The sequence below is a fragment of the Corvus moneduloides genome, chromosome 18 (genome assembly GCF_009650955.1).
Source record: "Corvus moneduloides isolate bCorMon1 chromosome 18, bCorMon1.pri, whole genome shotgun sequence".
In the NCBI taxonomy this organism is placed as follows: Eukaryota; Metazoa; Chordata; class Aves; order Passeriformes; family Corvidae; genus Corvus; species Corvus moneduloides.
Window position 1 is genome coordinate 5,513,235 of NC_045493.1, and position 19,175 is coordinate 5,532,409.

General features: G+C 41.9%; 1 protein-coding gene across 6 annotated transcripts in view; it reads right to left on the reverse strand.

Moving 5' to 3' along the window:
- The window catches only part of CABIN1 (calcineurin binding protein 1), a 107,820-nt gene that overhangs the window by 30,297 nt on the left and 58,348 nt on the right, over nucleotides 1-19,175 (reverse strand). For all 6 annotated transcript variants that reach the window (XM_032128507.1, XM_032128505.1, XM_032128506.1 and 3 more), the window contains exon 31: nucleotides 397-560. In XM_032128507.1, coding sequence (XP_031984398.1) covers nucleotides 397-560 — 164 coding nt within the window. The remainder of the gene's footprint in view (nucleotides 1-396; nucleotides 561-19,175) is intronic.

The window sequence follows — 19,175 nt, forward strand, 5'->3', positions numbered from 1 at the left end:
ATTGTTCAGTCCATCAAGGATTACAGGAAGGCAGGATGCTGGGCCGTGACCTCCTGCGCTGGACTCAGCTCTTATGCAAGAGCGAGCAGAGGGTGCACAAATCACAGCATTCTGTTTCCCCAGCGAATCCCTCCACGTGACACAACACCTCTGTAAGCCTGTTAAGGCACCTCTAAGGCTGCTCTGAGTTGCAACAGAAATGCAGAGAAACTCTAGGCTGTATTAAAGAATCGTAATCCTGAGAAAAATTAACCATCATTCCACTATATTCCCAAGGGAATCTGTCTAAAGACTTTTTTTCCTAAACAAAGAACAGCTTTAAATAAAATAGTCATACAGTGAACAAAATATATTCAAAGCTTTAAAAAGTAATGGCTTAAAATAAATCTATCGTACTTTCCCTGATCAGGGGTCCTCTGCAGCATAGATGAGACTTTGAGCAAGGTGTTGTAATCCTTTAGCTGTGACAGCACATTCAGCAACAGGACAATTGAGCGGTTCATATGAGACGCAAAACTGCCCGGGCGGTCGATCTCATCCACGGGGATGCGCCAGATTCCCTGCAGAGAAAGGAAAAGAAACATTTAAAGAGGGATCCAACTGAAAAGGACAGAACCATGAAAATATGCGTCAGATTCTACAGCATGTTGAATTGCACTGAGGGCCAGCGGAATAATGGACAGACAAAAGTTGTGGTCCCACGGATTTAGATCTAGATTTGAAGTCAACTGACTCCTGCCAGTAGCAAAAGAGGAAGGCTCGCAGAAGCCACAGCACACCTTCTACATATGCTTGTGAACTACTCCAAGAAAAAGCAAGCAAAGCCCAAATAATATTGTGCCTTTTTTCTTCAGTGTCAATGAACATGCCCTACTAAGCCAAAGCTCAACTACCAAAAATATAAGGAGTAACTTGAAGTAAGTTTTCCTAGCCTGAAAGCTGTTAATATGCGGTCACAGCAAGTTTCTATCTTCAAGTAATCTGTTACTAAAAATCTTAGGAACTTGATTAGTGCCTTGACATCATCAGTGTTCACTATGGACTAAGCAGTCCAATAGGAATCATCAGATTCCTCAGCAGAATCCATTTTCCAGTGGCAGATGCAAATACTTGGCCATACATCCTGATCCTTCTAATTAAATTTCTGGGACAAGGGAATCTTTGGAGAGCAAGGCTGGAGACTGATAGGAAATATAATTTAATTAGGGTTAGCCAGCTCAGATTTTGCCATGTGTAATAAATCTAACGAGATTGTTTTCAGGTGTTTATTGGTGGATGCTGACAGCATCCTAGTCAGCCACACCTGAAAAAATGAACTGCACATACTACCATGCTTGCACGTTAGGATGGGACTTAAATTATGATCATTCACAAAAACTGCTCTTGCATTAGTGAAAACCCTTCCCTCATGCTTTATTCGGTTCTGAAGCTTTTCCTGTAGTAGCTTTCTAAGATGAAAATCCTCTGATCATGTAAACAATTTTGTGACAAGGCAGGAAAGAATAGTCTCATTCATAGGAGTACCTGACTGAGAATGAGCTTGGCTTTCCAAACCTGTTCAGAGAGCAGGATATACAAATATTTACTCCTTTATCCTTGTTTAAAGGTCTTGTTTCGATTTGTTTAGCTTTACTTCCAGTGTGATCAAAACTCTTCAGAACTTATACAAAGTGGAAGCAAAGAAAATTATTACTGCAATCACAAATGACATTTGACCAGAAAAGCAGACCCATAACCCCCTAAAATGGACCCTACCCCTGCATGTCTGCAGAAAATCTGTAGTTCCACTCCATAAGATGTATAAGAACCCAGGAAAAAACAACACAGAAGTATCAGTCGTTTAGTATCAGTGTTTTTACATGAAAAAACATGTAACAGTGTTACATGCAAAGCAAAAACCAATGGCTTCAACTAGATATAATGCACAGACTAATCTGCCAAATTTTCTTGGTTTTGCTTTTCCTCATGCTCTCTGCTCTTACTCCCGGGCAATCACAATAAAGCTGTTCTTCCTCTTTGCTCCCTGAAGCTTTCTTTCAAACTCTTTTTGTAGCTTTCCTTTTCCAGAATGTACCTAAAACCATACCATGATCAAGCCCCAGGCACAACCGTCACTTCCTCCTATTCCCAACAACCAATGTCCACAAACACCTCCTGTGGCCTGGTGGCCAAGAGCTCATCTGCTCAGGGAGCTCAGCAGCTCCCAAGCACATAGAGATCGTGCAGCTAACAGCTCTGTAAACCAGTACATACTTCTGTTTAAATAGACATGCTTTTTCTTCCCCCAAACCGTACAATGGCTTTCCTTTCAGGCTACAGATGAAACACACATTCTGGAGCTGCTATTTTTTGCTTTTCTGCACGTATGTAAACTGGGTTTCTGCCAAATCCCAAACAAGTGAATGCCTCATAATGGCACCACATTGCAACAACCTACTTAGCCAATTTAACTACACAAAACAATTTATGGTCAACTACAGCATGCTGTAGGAGTGGAATACTGCCAGTGCGTAGGTAGGTTCCTGGTCTTTTTCAGCATTATCTCATCCTTCATTTGAATCAGGAGGATCACTTGGATCAGATACCGTATCTGGAATTAGTTGGAAATAATTTTGCAGCCCCTTCTCACATATCCCATGTATACATTTTAATGCTACCCTGGAAATTACAATAATGTATTAGAAACATTTTCAATGACAGAATATACAAACTGCATCCAGAAAGCCAGGAAAAAGTCCCTCAGATAGAAACAAAGTTGTGTGTTTTGAAGAATGCTTCTACAACAGGGCACATTAGAAGAGTTTAAATTAAAACTCACGTTAGGGGTATTCAAGTTTACCACTGCAATTACAAAAGTAGGACTGATTTTGAAAGGAAAGTCACTAACTTTTCATGTGTTGACTTGCAGCTTTATAAATGCAAAACAGCAATAGATAGGTGCCCAATGTTACATACCTGCCTGTTCCACAGGCAGCTTCGAGCCAAAAGCAGAAAGAAACCTGCCATCAGAGCAATCTTCATTCCATCACTGTGATTTTATTAAGCAATATGCAAAACACTGATGTTAAAGTGAGTTTATCAGAATTTATTTCATGAGTCATATTGAACTTTTAAGACTGCGATTTCAGTCAGAATCTAAAGAATGTCTGCTTTAAATCTCTCCCAAAGAGAAGATTAACAAAGCCCATCAGGTATTAATTTTTCCTTCCTAAATATCAATAAACTTCAGGAAGAATACTTCTGAATTCAGATCACACACTGCAACTTTTTTTAAGAAGCTCAATGTTAGGTTTTTATTATTTTTAACAAAGCTTAAGAAATATACAAATGCAAAGCTTGTAAAGATATAACTGGGGAGAAGACCAGGAAATATTATTCAGTTTGACTAAAATAAAAGGTTTTATATCATCACTTGAAAACTGAGATTTGTTAGCAAAGTACCTCTCTTGAAAGTACACTCACAGAGGAGTGCAGATCCTTTTGACAACAATTTCCGGTTTTTGAAAGGTTTTCTTACTGATTATCGCCACTCACAGTACCTGACAAAATGTCTCCAGCTCTGGCCACCAAAAGGATTTTACATCCAATGCCCACTCCTGTTTGCTGGCCACCATTCCTCCTGCTGAAAGGCTCTCCTCCCCGGGGCCACAGCCAGCAGAGCTGTTTACACCAAACCAGAGGAAGGAGTGAGACACTTCCAACAACTCCAAAATGCCTCTCAAGATCCAAAACATCAGGCTGCTCTCCATGCCTTCCTGGGAAAACAAACATGCTGCAAGAGTGGGGGCGGGGGAAGCCTGACACACACTGCTAGGAAAAAATAAATCTGGGAGTAGTGAAAATCCTGCAGAGAACTTAATACTGAATGTTACATTAAATACAAAATTGAATAATGAAGCCAGTCTACCATAATCCTGGTGACATTTTTACAATTCTTTTTCAGCTTGGAATTGCTGCTCTGCCTCCCCTTGCAGAACTGCAGGCCCGGGAGGTAGGTGAGCAGAAGAGGACGGTGCTGTGAGCAGAGCTGCAGCACTGTGGTACTTTCTAGTTCAGTCACTGAAAATAGAAAGGAAGGAAGTGCTTATTATTCCTCCACGCTGCTTACTCCAGAACTTTAGGGGAGGGGATTCCCTGGGGTTTAGGAATGCCTCTCTGAGGAGGAGAGGCTGACAGATCCCAGCAAACCCCAAATTTCCCTGGGGATGGCTGCTGCTGCCACGGCACAGCTCCAGGGTAAGCCATTTTCTAAGCAGAGATCAAACTTTACTCTCTCAGTGCTCGGTGGCTTTGTTTCTTAACGAAATGGAGAAACGCAAGTCATGCCTCAGATGATCCAATTCACATATAACAAGCGAACACATAAAACCCACACTGCCACAAATAAAGACTTCCCATTACTTAACTCCCTCTTTTTAATCCTTTTTTTTTTTTTCCCCAAGGGGTCCAGGAAGTTCAAGTTGCACTACATACAACAAACTGGATTCCAAGAGACCAAACCAAAACCAAACACTTCTTTATTTGTCAGTCTCAGTAATGTCCTGCTAAGAGCCCTTTGATTTAAATATTATTTTAAGATTGCTAGAAAGGGTGACAAAACTAGCAAACTAACTAATTAAGTGGTGCAGGTAAGGCACCAATTAATAATGCAACATCCTACATGGTATTTCAAAGTCATGAAGTTGAAATAAGCACACCCGTATAATCCCTGGAAAGCTCACACTTTCCTAAACTTTCTAAAGTCTATGCTTTTATACAGGGTTAAGCACAACATACTGAAATACTAGTTTTACTCATGTCCTGTCTTCTTAGTTACTTATATCATTTTAATGTCTTGCTCTGGGTGCCTGCAGAGGAAAGGAGTATGGTTCAAGCTGAACAAATTCAACACACAGGATTTGAGACCTCTCTATTTTAAGAAGGTACACCACAGACCCCTGAATACCCCCACTTTTCTCTGTAAGCATTGCTTTATTTAGTGCTCAAGTTGGGGAGCGTGTCTTTGCCTGACTCATGACTTCCTGCTACTTCTGAGTGTAACCATTAAAACCACTTCCCCCTCCCCCATTTAGCAAATTACTAAACCATCTTTCCTCATCCAATCTTAACATGCTCCCATATCTCTTATTATTTTACTCTGTCACCTGATTTGGACTTTTCTTCTTTTCTACAGATAATTCTATTATTTTTCTTCCTCAATTCCTCATTTCATCCACACTGCTATTCAGCATGTAATGGAACAATTCTGCCTCTGTGAACAGGAATGCGAGTGGGCACAAAAGTATTAAGAAAGGAAAGCAGCTACATTCAGAGTATTAAAACTATTATCTGCAGAGACCTGTGTCATCAAGTAACCCTTGCTTCCTGTAACTTAGCCAATTTCAGGAAAATCTTACCAACTTTTTCAGACTATAGTTATTACATAGTACAGTAACAGAATATAAAAAAAAAGTATGATAATAAATAAATTATATTTTATCGGCCCAGAAAAGAAAGAGAAATAAAGGCAAAACTGCAGCAACCTCCTTTCAGTAAGCCAAGAACAAGCAGGATTACAATTCCTAGTCTATAAGGCAAATATTGTCAATTCCCTATTTTCTTATCTTTTAAACACACACCCACTTGGAAATAAAAAAACCAGCATGTATGCATTTTGGAAGAACTGTGGAATTCTGTAAGGTTATTTCAGCAAAACAGAAGTAAGAAAAAATATTGACAAATGGAAGTGCTCCACATGTTCCAATCATCATATGCAGATAAAGAAACATAGTGGACAATTTTCACCTCTTATTTCTCTCTTCAAAATACAATGTATTTGCAGAGCCTTAAATTTCAGACTTTTCAATTTCCAGAACATTTTACAGTTGACTTGACATTAAGTTAGTTTTAACCCTATGAAAAGAACACCCAAGCCACAGCCACTTGGGAGACTGAGCATGAGTCAGGGACATACACACAGGAGGCAGGGAAAAGGAATGATTACCTTGCTGCATAAGCAATTACATAAAACCAGAAATGCCTTGTTAAGAAGATGAGTTAGAAGTTCAGGTGGAACTAATGAAACAGAAACTGAGGCCTACAGATGGCCTTTGCAGAGCTTTGGGTTTGGCTATTTGCCAGGCAGAATCTAGAGGTTTATGTTCACCCGGTCAGGAGGCTTGAGGAGTTTTTACTCAGATGGTTCCCATGTACCATGTGATTTCACAACCATGTCAACAGAAAGTCACATCACTTTTCTTTTTTTTTTTAAAGGGAAACAGCTAACTAGACTGTAAGAAAAGGAAATAAAGAAACCGTTCTACTGCATGGCTATGACGGAAAGAAAGACAAAGAAAAGTAAGGAGAAGCAACAGACCAGTCTCTTAAAACCTGTTTTGAAGGTGCAGTCCTGCTCAAACAATAACACAGCTGCACTCCCTCCGGAGCTCTGCACCAGTGTGCCTCAGGCAGACATCACCCACATGAAAATCCAGCAAACACAGAAGGTGTGTGCATAATGCATCATCCTCTGGATGAAGGGGGTTGCTCCCTGCACTGCTTTTCCACGTTAACACCAACAGTGCCGGGGCAGTATTTTTCTCCACTAAACAAGAATTCCCTCTTGTTTAGTCCCTCATTCCTCTAACCTGCAAATCTGGGATGCTAAAGCAAAAGTGGATTTGAAGATAAAGCTGTAGAACACTGACTTTTTTCCCCTTTTTTCTATTGCCAACATTAACAAAGGTTACCTTTTGGACAGCTGGACAACTTCTCAAGCTGGAAGGTCAGTTACTGATAAAAAGACTTTGGAACAAGTTACTTAACTACATTTATCATCTTTCCTCTGTAAGTTCCTCCCTTTTACCAACTGTATTTTAGGAGAAAGAAAAAAAGGGATTGGTTAGGAAGTAAATTACCAGCAGTTAAGTTTCATTCACTGTGTCTTGCAGACAATTCAAGGTTGCCAAAGGGATGAAGAAGAGCAGAAGTCATCCAGAGATTTAGTCAGGCACTTCCACTTGCTCAACAGAAAACACTGAGGAGAGTCTCCTCATCCATGTTGGAATTTCAGATTCTGCCTTTGTTACTTCAGTATCCTTTTTTGGGGTACATTTTGGTTTTATGTCATGTCCCCGTCTCAAAGAGTTTGGCATTTTTTCTTTGGGAGGATATAAAGCACAGAAATCCAGAGAACACAGACTGCTTCTAAATCTTCTAACACGCAAATAACTTGATGCAGAAACCTAATAAAAGAATATGAAATCTTTTATAGGAAAACCCTTTACCAGAATTTTGAACTTCTTTAGTCATTTTCTGGGGCCAGATGTGGGAAGACTTCTATACCACCAAAATAAATGGCTAGCAGGGCACATCTAGACAGTGACAGGGGTTCTGGTTTCGCCTAATAAACAGCCTTTCCTTGTTTTAAGAGGCTTTTTCTGCTAAGAACTTTTCTGTGTATCTGCTACAACCCGACTGCCTGGCATCAGATGCAAATGGTATTCAAAGCTAATGAAACAAGCTTGGTACAGTCCATCCATCAGCCTGGAAGTGGGTGGGCTTCTGCCTTAGCCCCCTGAAGAGATAAGCAAACTTTTTTTTTTACAACATGCGGCATTAATTTAATCTAACTCCACACATCTCTGATATAGACACATACATTTAATGGCACCACCCAGAAACCTTTTACAGAGGGAAAAAGGCATTTAGGGGATGTGGCTCCCCTGAGCTATTACTGGCTCCACTTCAGGATGAGATGAATTACAAGCTACAAACATCTACTTCTTTTCAACACAAAGAGGGATGACTAAGTCATAAAAGATGACAAATGTTAGGGGGCATAAATGACAACTAGAAACCAGGTGGTTCTGGTCTCTATCAGTGGCAAACCAAGGCTGAGCCCCACCATTCAGTCTTACTCCTAAAGGAGGTGCTGCAGAACCAGAGAACTGGCTTTAACACAGAGCTGGGAGAAACTGTTGGTTCCCAGAGAATGGCAAGTTTAAGGATTATGAGATTTTTTTTCACCCAAACACTTCTGTCACTACGGTGATTGTCCTCATCTCCCCAGAGGTACAAAGTAAACAGCAAGTAGTGTACATGAACTGTAACTGGTATTATTTGGCAGAAGGAACGTTACCTGGGGATTCCACCTGGAGTACTGTGTCCAGCTCTGGGGTCCTCAGCACAGCAAAGACATCGAGCCACTGAAGTGGGTCCAGAGGAGGCCACAAAAGATGATCAGAGGGCTGGAGCACCTCTGCTGTGAGGAAAGGCTGAGAGAGCTGGGGTTGTTCAGCCTGGAGAACACCGACTCCAGGAAGGCCTCATAGTGGCCTTTCAATACTTAAAAGGGGCCTTTAAGAAAAATGGGGACAAACTTTTTAGCAGGGCCTGTCAAGACAGGACAAGGGGCAATGGTTTTAAATTAAAGAAGGACTGATCTAGGTGAGATGTAATGAAAAACTTATTTCACAATGAGGGTGGCAAAACACTGGCACGGACTGCCCAGAGCAGTGGGCAGATGGATGCCCCATCTCTGGAAACATTCATGGCCAGATTGTACAGGGCTTGGAACAACCTCATCTGGTTGAAGATGTCCCTGTTCTTTGCAGGAGATTTGGACTGGATGACCTTTAAAGGTCTCTTACAACCCAAACTATTCTCTGATTCTACAATTCTGTGATTCTACCTCAGCCTAATTTTAAGAAATTTGAAAATTGCTTCAGAACACAGAACTATCAGCTGTCATTTCTGACTACATCTTGTAGCACCCAAAAATAGTGAACCTGGCACAGAGCATTATTAAGGTTATTCTGACAGCATTCCTGCCTTAAAAGATGGCATGGGCAGTACAGCATAACAAAGCCTCCATCTTCTAGTGCAGTATATACAATATGAGAAAGGAAAGTAGGACAAGAACTTCGTAACGTTAAGTGCTATGCTAATTGTTGAGATTCAGCACACTGTTAATGTGGAATTAAGAGTTGTTCAGAGATTCTTAATGCTGCAACACTGCAGTAAGGGTCTCCATCTCCTCCTTGTACAGGATGTTGCGTTCTACTATTTCAGCCTGAAATCCTTCAGACTTGAAGGATTTGAAGAAACACATTTTCACCTACTTAAATACCAAGTTTTAGATGTAAATTACTGATTATCCAATACATAAAGACTCATTGATTTTGAGTATCTTAAACTAGGCTGTCAGAGTGCTAAAAAGTTATCTTACCAAAATAGTCCAGTTTTTATGCCAACACAACCCGGTCTTCAATCCTACATTGCTTGCTTTTCAACAAACAAAATGCTTAACTGCCCACTCCCACCCAACAGCTGACATCCAGCATCCCTGCACTGACAGCAGAAAGTGTCTTTCAGCTTTTACTCTCCTCAACATAATGACACACAGAGTAAAATATCAAGATGAGAGTCTATAAAATCCCACTGTTTGCAAAATATTTCAGCATGTTCATAAAATGCTTAGAAAAAGTGACATCATTACAGCTATATCACTGTGTTAAGACTCAAAGTCTCAGAAAACATCAAAAGCTAGAGGGCTAGATCAGCAGCACAGAGGAAAATGCCCATTTCAGAAAACAATACTGATCAAGCACTCAGTGCTGACAGTTTCTTGTCAGTACCGACAGTTTCTTGTCAGTACCAAATCACTAGAATCCATGGCATTAGGAGATCCTGCTAAAAGAGATCTTTGAGCCTGAAGGAACATAAATCAAAAGGTCCAGAAAATGCTTGCTACTAATTTCCATCACAATTTTTGAAAACAGAAGACCCTCTATAGCAGCATCACGTGTCAGCTCATAAAATACAATCAAGTGATGACCTTTAAAACTGGAAGATATATCACTATAATTTTACCTTGATACAAAATTACATCTTCATAAAAACTACCTAGAAACATTCTCCTTAAAATACCTGCTGGCTAAGATGCATCTTTCAGACAAACACTTTTACCTCAGAGTACTGTCAGTGACCATACAGCCACATCACCTTGGCGGCCACTTAGGCACTTTTCAAAAGAGTACATTTTTCTTCAGTGACCTGTTGGGTAGCTTTTCTCAACTGACCCCAGTAAGTAAGAAAAGGTTCAAGGTGACACAACACAGAATCAGATTTGTGTACTGTACATACTGAAACTTGGTCAGAAAAGGGCCACGTCATTACTCAGAAGTGACAAATCCATATGTAACAACTACTCTGGTTAGGTCCTGGCAATTTTCTTTAAAGCTATTATGACCTTAGATTCACGTTCAGTAGTTTATAAGCCACAGACTTTGAAACACACATAGGTAGAGGGTTTTGCAGCTTATTTAGGAACAAATCAAGATTATGAAAAAAGCTAGTAAACTTCACTGAATAGATTGTGAAGTCATTTTCAAAAGTTAAACGAGCTGCATATTGGAACTTAATGAAGAACTGTCAGTACTTTTAACAGCACGAATATAAACAAGCACTACCAACCAGGATGAAATATAAAATGCAATACATACCAGGAATAGTACTAAAAAAAAATACACTCAACTGTTCACTATTGGAAAACACTTTTGGAAAGTGACAAGAATGGCATGTTCCATGACAGGCCAGTATTTTGGTATGTGCACACAATCTGGAAGCACAGAGAAATACTTGAATCTTTTGTCAATGTTGAGAAGAAAAAAAGCAATGAAAAGCTGAAGGGAACAAAAATTTAAACTCCTCTAGAGTTGTAACAGAGGTAAAGTGACAGCAGGAGCTAGCAGAAAAGCCTTTCAAACCAGAATCCTATAAGATCTAACTAGGGTTCCCTGTTCCTTTTTCTAATGCCAGTTCTAGAAAGACTTGTGTTTGTAAACACATGACTTAATTCGTATTGGAAGGTCACAGCTCTGTCTGAGGTTTCATACTGGCTTAGGAATGACAGAAGTACACATCCTGGATTTCAAACAGTTTGTCAGCTGAAGTTGAGGGCAGGAAGCAGCTTATTTGAAATAGGTAGTAAGAAACAAATACCCCATAATAGAGGTTATGAACCAGAAAAAGACATAGGCAGTGGTAAAGCCTTGGAGAAGACATACTCCTCTCCAACAACTAAAGCTCTACATGAGTTTGCACATTTCATCCCCAACAATTAAGAGCCTCAAATTAAGCCATTAGGAGCTGACAAGTAATTAATTTCATTATCTCTTTTTCCCTCACTACAGCAGAATCCACAGAACACTTCCCTTCTCTGTCTAGCAAGTGGAGGCCCTGAAGGAATCCTGACGGCTATAAAAGGTAAAAAAATCTCTTTCTGTTATGTACCCCACAGCTAATCTCAAGTATCTTTTCTCCTCTGATACAGGAATTCATGCAGCAAAAAAGAATTTCATTAACTCTATTTTTCAAGTATTTTACCTTTTTTCTGAGGGGAGGACATATATGTGTGTTAACACCTTATGCTGTCTTGCTTTCAGACACTCCCAGGGCTTCCTCAGAAAGGCAAAAGCAGTTCTTTATCCAGTTGTTAAGAGTTAGTGGAAATGCTTAATTCAAGTAAACATTTAAGCAGCAGCCTGCCTAGAACCCCAACTAAAGTTGACTGATCTTTGATAACACCAGAGGAACAAGACATTGCAGGGAAGCAATAATTCAATTACCCTATTTACAGTAACATAAATCACAGTATACACAGGGGAGCTTCAATATTCAACCAGCAGCAGTACTACAACAGCTTCATCTAACACAGGGCACGGCAGTGTCTCAGATCAGCAGAAGACAGGGCACAGTCTGCTGGTGGTTGATTTCAGCGATACTGTGAGATAGAAATTATTTGAGAACAACCGGAGTAATTATTGAGGGGGAGGAGGAGTTAGGAAGGCCTCAACATTTAGAGTATTTCAGACTCCAATAAAGATGCTAAAAACACACAACAGTCCTATTACTGAAAACAGTATCTGGGTATTCAAGATGTCAACCTGAATATGCTCCAATAGAAAAGACACAACTTGCAGCTCCCTGGGTAATAAAATCCTCTACAGCATATGCTTTAATTCCTAGATCTGCTTCATGCAAAATGCCCTCAGCACACTCAAAAAACTGCCATTGCACAAATAAACAGAGGCTGCAGTAAATTAAAAAAACAGAAACATGGAGCTGCCACAGCCAATGCCGCAAACAGCATGTGTGGCACTTGCTTTATGCACAATACCAGAATTTACTGCAATTAAGACATACGTTCTAAAATTATAAACACGTGACCAGACAAAGCTGACTGGTTTTTAACAAACTGCTAATTAAATTGGAATCCTCTTATCCTCTCTCTCTCTCTCTCTTTAGCTGAATGAAGCAGCAACTGTTACAGCATAGTAGCTCATGCAAAATAGACACTGAACAACAGGCTTTCCTGTTAGGTCACCGTTAAGCAGGGGAATCTCCCGTGTGCGCCTGGCTCTCCTGGCAGAGCAGGGAGCGCACAGCAGAGAGCACAGCTGAGCTGCTCTGTGCCAGACTGGATTCTTAGAGACCTACCGGCTCTTCGCTCTTCGAGACATGAAAGCCGCCCCTCACAAGCTTTAGGGCTGGATTGAAAACGAGGGTGCTAAGTAATTCATCCCACCCAGGGGGTGGAGGAAGGAGAAATACCAAACAATGCAGACCGAATCAAACAAAAATCCCTCACCCTTTCGTCCCCCCTTCCAAACTTCTCTCGACTCCTCCGTTTCCCATCGCCCTTAGGATTTTCCTGTGCAGCAAAGCAGCTCTGTTCAGCCTCTAACCGCAGGCGAACCGAACTAATGAAATAAGTATTTCTCAACCACGACGGCAAATGTCATCAGATCCCATATCCCTCCCCCTAGCTCGGAGCTGGGATGAGCCCAGCGGCGCCCGCAGCCCGCCCAGCATCGGGGAAGGGATTCCCCTCAGGTCACGGCCAGCTGCTCCGGAGGGTTTGAGTACCCGGGGGCAAGCGGAATGGGAGAGGGCAAAAGCACGGCACACCGAGGAACGCCCTACAGCGCAGGGGGGCCGGCAGCTGTATGTGCTGCTGCGGGCAGAGACACCGAACTTCCTCCAGCACCGCATCTGTCCCCGCCGGAGCTCCCGGCCTCCCCGCGGGGCATCACCCGCAGCCCGGCGCGCTGGCGGCCCGCCCGCCAGCCCCGGGCTCCCCGCGCGGCGGTGGGAGCGTGTGCGTGGGGGAAGTTCCCCCCGAGCCGCCCCCCGCACTCACCATCACCGAGGCGCGGGCTGGCTCCGCCGGAGTTCCCCGGCGGCCGCGGAGCCGGAGCGCGCCCGCCCCCGCTCGGGCCCCCGCGCCGCCCCCGCGCCTCCACCTGACCGCCCCCGCCCGGCTCACACTTCCTCTCGCACCGGAGTTGCCCGAGCCCTGGAAGCCGCATACCTCGGATTTCCTGCCACCGCGGATAGTTATTTATTTTATTTCTCCCTCTGTCTTCGCCGCCGGGAGGCTGCGGGCCGGGCCGGCCGTTCCTGACAAGAGGATGTCGGTGCCGGTTACCGCCGAGCCTGGCTCGCAGCCATCCCGCTTAGGGCAACGGAGCGAACAGCTGCCGCTGTCGGTTCGCGAGCATTAATAAAAACCAGTTATCTGCTCCCACCTGTCCGCCAAACCTTCCCGAAATATTCCCTGACCCAGTTTAACCCCGCGGGTGCCGCTTCACCGCCCTTCACCTCGCCGCCACCGAAGGCCCGTCCGTGACCTATTTTTCCCCGGCGCGGCCGGCTGGCTGCGCTGCCCGCAGCGCCGAGGCGGCGGGGCCCGCCGGGATGCTCGGAGCGGCGGAGCGCGGCCGCCCGCCACCGGCCGCCTCCCCGCCGCAGCTGCCGCCATGGCCGGGCGCGGGGCCGCCCCCGCAGGCGGCAGAGCCCGCACCGCTGTGCGCTCGCCCCCGCGGGGCCACACCGCAGCTCCCCCGCACGGCACCGACACGCGGCGCGGCGGCCTCGGACCATTCTCCCGTGCTGCCGCTGTCGCATCGTCCCCTCTCCAGCTCCTGCGGTACCGAGGGTGCTGCTGGCACCGTTCTCGCACCAGTCCTTTGCCACTTCTTTCATTACATCCTTCTGCCTTTCTCAAACTATTTGAAGGGAAAAACAAAGATCTCCCCTTGTCCTTTCCCCCGGACTTCCCTCTCCCTACTTTTGATTATTTCGTCAATCCCCACCCAAAACGTGTGCCAGTGCACTGCCGACCTCAGTCCATGTAATCCTGCCTCACAAACTCACTGATACATCTTTCTCAATCTCAGTTTAGCACAGCTAAACCCATCTTCTTTTCCCAGACACTGATCCAGGCTCTGCTCCAGATTACGTTCATCTCAAAAGTTTAAACATTTTATCTTTGCTTGCTCCTTTCTCTCACTTTTGCAAGCAGGGCAATTGCTTTGACCTCTTCCTTGCCTTTCTAAGCATTGCAGGGACTTGGTTCAGTTTGGTTTTTTTCCCTCTCCCACTTAATAGGATTATTCTGAAATGATCAAAATCCATCCTCTTTACTAACACCTCAGGTTTAATACCTTGCTTCTCAACTACGACAGTCCCCACATGCTAGGTAGAAGGCAGGTGCTAACATTATCTTCTTTTCCCATCATTTTAGCCACTTTTAACCCATCTTTTCATTTCTTCATGTTCCTATTTTCTTAGCACAGCAATTCAAGGGTTCTCACGTTGAAAGCCACTTTGCCACTTCCTACTTGTTTGCATACATCATATACATACTTTCATGCTTAACAGCATCTTGAAAAAGTAGCTAAAGAATAATTCAGCTATCATCTTTACCTTCTATAAAATTATATTAATCAACAATACCCTGTATCTATGTCTCCACTTAAACTGTAAGAGAGAGTTTTTCTTATTTTAAAGCTAAGATTTCACTATGGGCATTACCACTCTCTAAAATAAACCATGTCTTCATTGCCTCTCACACCTTTCCACCAAAGGCAATAACAAACTCTATACTGATTAACAACACAGTTCTGACACTACCATTTCAAAAATCCATTAACCTTTACTCTTTCGACTGCATAACACAGATTTACATTTTAAATACAGAACTGGAATGAATACTTACTTTCTATGTATTCATGCAAATAGGCTTCTTTCTGACCTGCCCTTTTTCATCTGCTCCTTTAGTCACAGTAGAGCTCCTATCTCCCCTATTACACTGGGGCTTTTTCCTATGTATTGTCATTTTTTATGCAAATTAAGTAGTTTGTGTACCTGGAATTAAATACACTGTTGGTGTTCATTAATTTGAAATTATCTCTTTATCTTTAAAGTTTAAAAGGGTATTTTTTTTACCACATATTATCTTTCATTCTGTCCAATTCCAAAGGTTTCTTATCAGTTTTTTGTCTCTCTGACCAGCATTTTCATAATCACCATGGTATTTCCCATGTTTGCATTGCAGACTCCTACAGCATACATTAGTCAGTTGTCTGAACCATCACAAGCAGAATGAATTTTGAATATTTGCATGTGCAGGTGTACATAACTTACAATGCTACTGAGCAAAATAATTCCGAATTAGTTACCTAAGGTAAAAAATACATCTGCTCGATGAAGGGTAAGTGGCATCCCCTGTACCTGTGGGAACCAACAACATGCCACAGGATTTTCATATTCTGGCTATGGGACATGTTACAGAGATGCTCCGAATTCAGGAGGGTTGTGAAAAGTAAGTGGATAGAACCACCTGGTGCTCATAGAAAGGGACTAAACCTTTGGTGCTCACGTCAGAAATGTCCTTGAGTTATTCACAGGCACCCACACACATCCCCATAAGCTGCAGCCCTGGTTCAGGCAGTCCTGCTCCCAGCGCTGCCTGCTCCAGTTCCTGCAGAGCATGGCTGGCACCATCCCACCAGCATTCTTGGTTCAGACTTAACACCACGTAAAATCAAAGGCCTTTTCACTCATTACTTTTATACTGAGCAGTATTTAGGACACTATTTAAGTCTTCTGGCTGATTAAGGGTAAAAGATTATATACTATTTTCTTATTTTATTAGTTGGAGACACTGTGCAAATGAGGGCTGTAGAGACAGCTGACATTTACTGCTTTTTAAGCTTAATTTAGGTGATATAGGAACAAAACAATGTAGCTTTATGCATCTCGGCAAGGAAGGATGGATGGGAAAAAGACTGACAGAGCAATTACAGGGAACTTGAAACATGCCCAGAGTCAACAAGATGACCTAACATTTGTCCTTTTAAAAACAAATACTCAAAATGAATGGTTTCAGCTCAGCAAACCATCTCTGAGAAAGAAAAACAATCATCCTAGGTGCAACTGGTAATCCTCAAAGACCATGTCCTATACTTGTCCTTCAGTTACGGGAAAGCAGGAGTGCAAAGCACTATTCCAGACCATCGAAACTGAGAAGTTTGTATTGCACTCCGTGTTTCCTGCTTTGAGTCTCATTTAAATTTTGTTTAAAAATCGTATCTTCAAATCAATAACCATCAGAAAAAGTCTGATGAACACCTCAGACAGAATCACCTACAGGATGTGAGCTCTAGCACATGCTCTCCAGTGCCACAATACTAGGAGCCAGATGGAAATGATTTTACACTTCTGTACACTGGGATTTCTCCATGAAATGTTCTAGGGTGAATAATGAATGTTCAGAAAGATTGCAGGCCTCTCTGCACTGTTGAGATAAGGGTGCCAGTTTTCCTTGCAAACACAGCATATGAGTTTGTTAAAGTAATTTGAAATTCTGTTCCATTTTCAAATATTTTTTTTTCAGTTTGAAGGATATGCACTGTAAAGCCTAGCACAAACTCTATTTCCACTTAGCAGAAGTAGATTTCACCTCTTGTTTTTAAGGAGAAAGGACATTGTTTTCACTTACAGATGACTTTTTTTTTCCTTGTTGAGATGAGAGTAATCTCAAGTTTCCAGTTCAGCGCAAGTCCTACAGGAACTACAAAGTATCTCATTCCTCCAGCAGCAGTATTTGCCTCCTTTAACTCAGGTATTTTCAATCTTGCAAACAGTCAGATAACAACAGCTACCAGACTGAAATATTTGCCTAGAAATCCCTGTCTAATTCAGTGGTAAATTTTGTGGTCTTCCACAAGTATTTTCCAGGAAAATTTCTCTTTTCCATCAGTGCTGGAACTGAATTTGATGGAATTTTATACCTGAAAAACTTGCTCAAGAACAGCAATTTCTACAGATAAAGCTATTATTTTGGGAATTTCAGATGGACTATATGCTGTCTGTCTAGAGACAAACAAATCATATCAAATTATTTATCGACACACTACATTTAAACTGTTCTCAAAAGGGCAAATGGAAGAAGCGTAAGTGCAAATGGAAAAATGGGAGAGGAGTATGTCAAAAGGTGTCAATAGGAATAAATGAAGCCTAAAGGAGACTTGGAACAGAAATCTGCAGTTCATCGTCTTGTTGTCTTCACCTTGCTGCCCACATACTTAAAAGACTTCAGATTCAGATTCATCTCCTGGTGGGCCTTTCATTTTGTCAGCTCCAGTCTTCTGCTGGAGACAGCTCTCAGACAGAAGTTTTCAGGAAGAAAGACACTTTTCTTTGCTTTACCTTACTGATTTGAGAACATACAGAGGCAGGAAATTTTATTCTGGCTCAATTATTCACAAAAAGCAAGCACAGACTTGTCAGATTTTGAAGGGAGGAAAGTGACATATTGAGAAGACAGTGACAAAATAACCCAGAAAATAGGCCTACATGGGAATGGTTTACCTGCCTGCCCTGTCACAGTGATGCTCAGCCCAGAAAACAGTATCTGTGGCTTCTAGCAAAGATTTCAGAAAGAGAGCAATACTCACTGACTACTAATTTACATAGAAGAAACCCACCCTTCTTCCTAAAATTGTTTCTCCCATACTTTGTCAGCAGGGTGACATTTACTGATTCTTTAGGATTACTAAATCCTAGGCTGAGAACTCCCCAGGCAGGAAATGTGCAGGGCAGTTAAGTCCTGTCTATATGTCTCCTCTTTTCTTTCCTAATTCAAATCCTTTTGCTTTCTAAGTGCCTGGGTGACAAGGGGCACAACTTGAAATAATAACTTTTATGGCACAGGAGTTGGTATTTCTGAATGTCAGCAAGGGCAACTGACTTTTCTGAAATTTCACATCAAGACACTGACGATCTCCAAAGCAATCAACACTGGGTTTTTTGGTAAAATTCTTCATTTGAAATTCTGTAACACAACCTAGCAATGCTGAGAATCCAAGCCCGTTTCCTGATCAAGACTTCCTCCAGCTGGAACACACTCACTGCTGTTAATTTTAAATTTCAGTCAGTTTCTAATGCTTTTATAGCTTAGTGTTCTGTTTATAAACTATATAGAACACTGCTTATTTACTCAAGGAATTTAAATATTGAAAAGAAGTTTTTTTAAAAAAACATTTAGTAAAAGCTTAAGCTTCCAAAATCTTTGTTTGAAATAAGCTTAACTTTCAGAAAATGTGTACATGGTTGCACGTTTTCTTTGAATCACTAAAAAATGCTAAGTATTATTTTTGTTGGTCCTGAAAGTAATGTTCTCTTTAGTATAAATAATTCAGAAAAATACTTTTGCTTTCGTATTAATTGGAAAAAAAAAGACAATGAAAATACCCTGACCTGAAACCTGCTGGGAAGTAAGTAATTTTCAGTAAGACCTTTAGTACAGAGCTGTCAGTCTAAGGGCAAACAAAGCCATATGTTTTTCTTTCAAGCCTGTTGGAAAAACTACTGTGTTACAGGCATGAAAACAGCACCTTTATGTGTCATTAAATACAATTTTTAAGGATTAAGTTTATCCCATTGTCAGTATTTCAGCCTACAAAGTATTTGGAATGTGCATTTCATTTCCACATTTACATTCCCTTTATGAGTATTTTCTCTTATGCTACCAAGAAAACACCTTTGAAATCATTGCACTGCATTCACATCAGAAATCCCATCTTCGTTATACAACTACACGGGCCTGCAAGCCCTACTTCTCTTTAAAATCTGATTTATGATTCTATTTAAGTTTTTTTAACACTGAATCTGCCACGAGCTGTGACACACATGGATTACAAACATAAAATATGTACTCTATATTAAGAAGATCAGCCATGATAGAAGGCAGTGTTAAAGTGTCAGAGTTTGGGATGGCTACACACGCTTCTCCATGGATGAGCTATATGGACATAAAAGCCTGGCCTATCTTTAGGTTTGTCCAG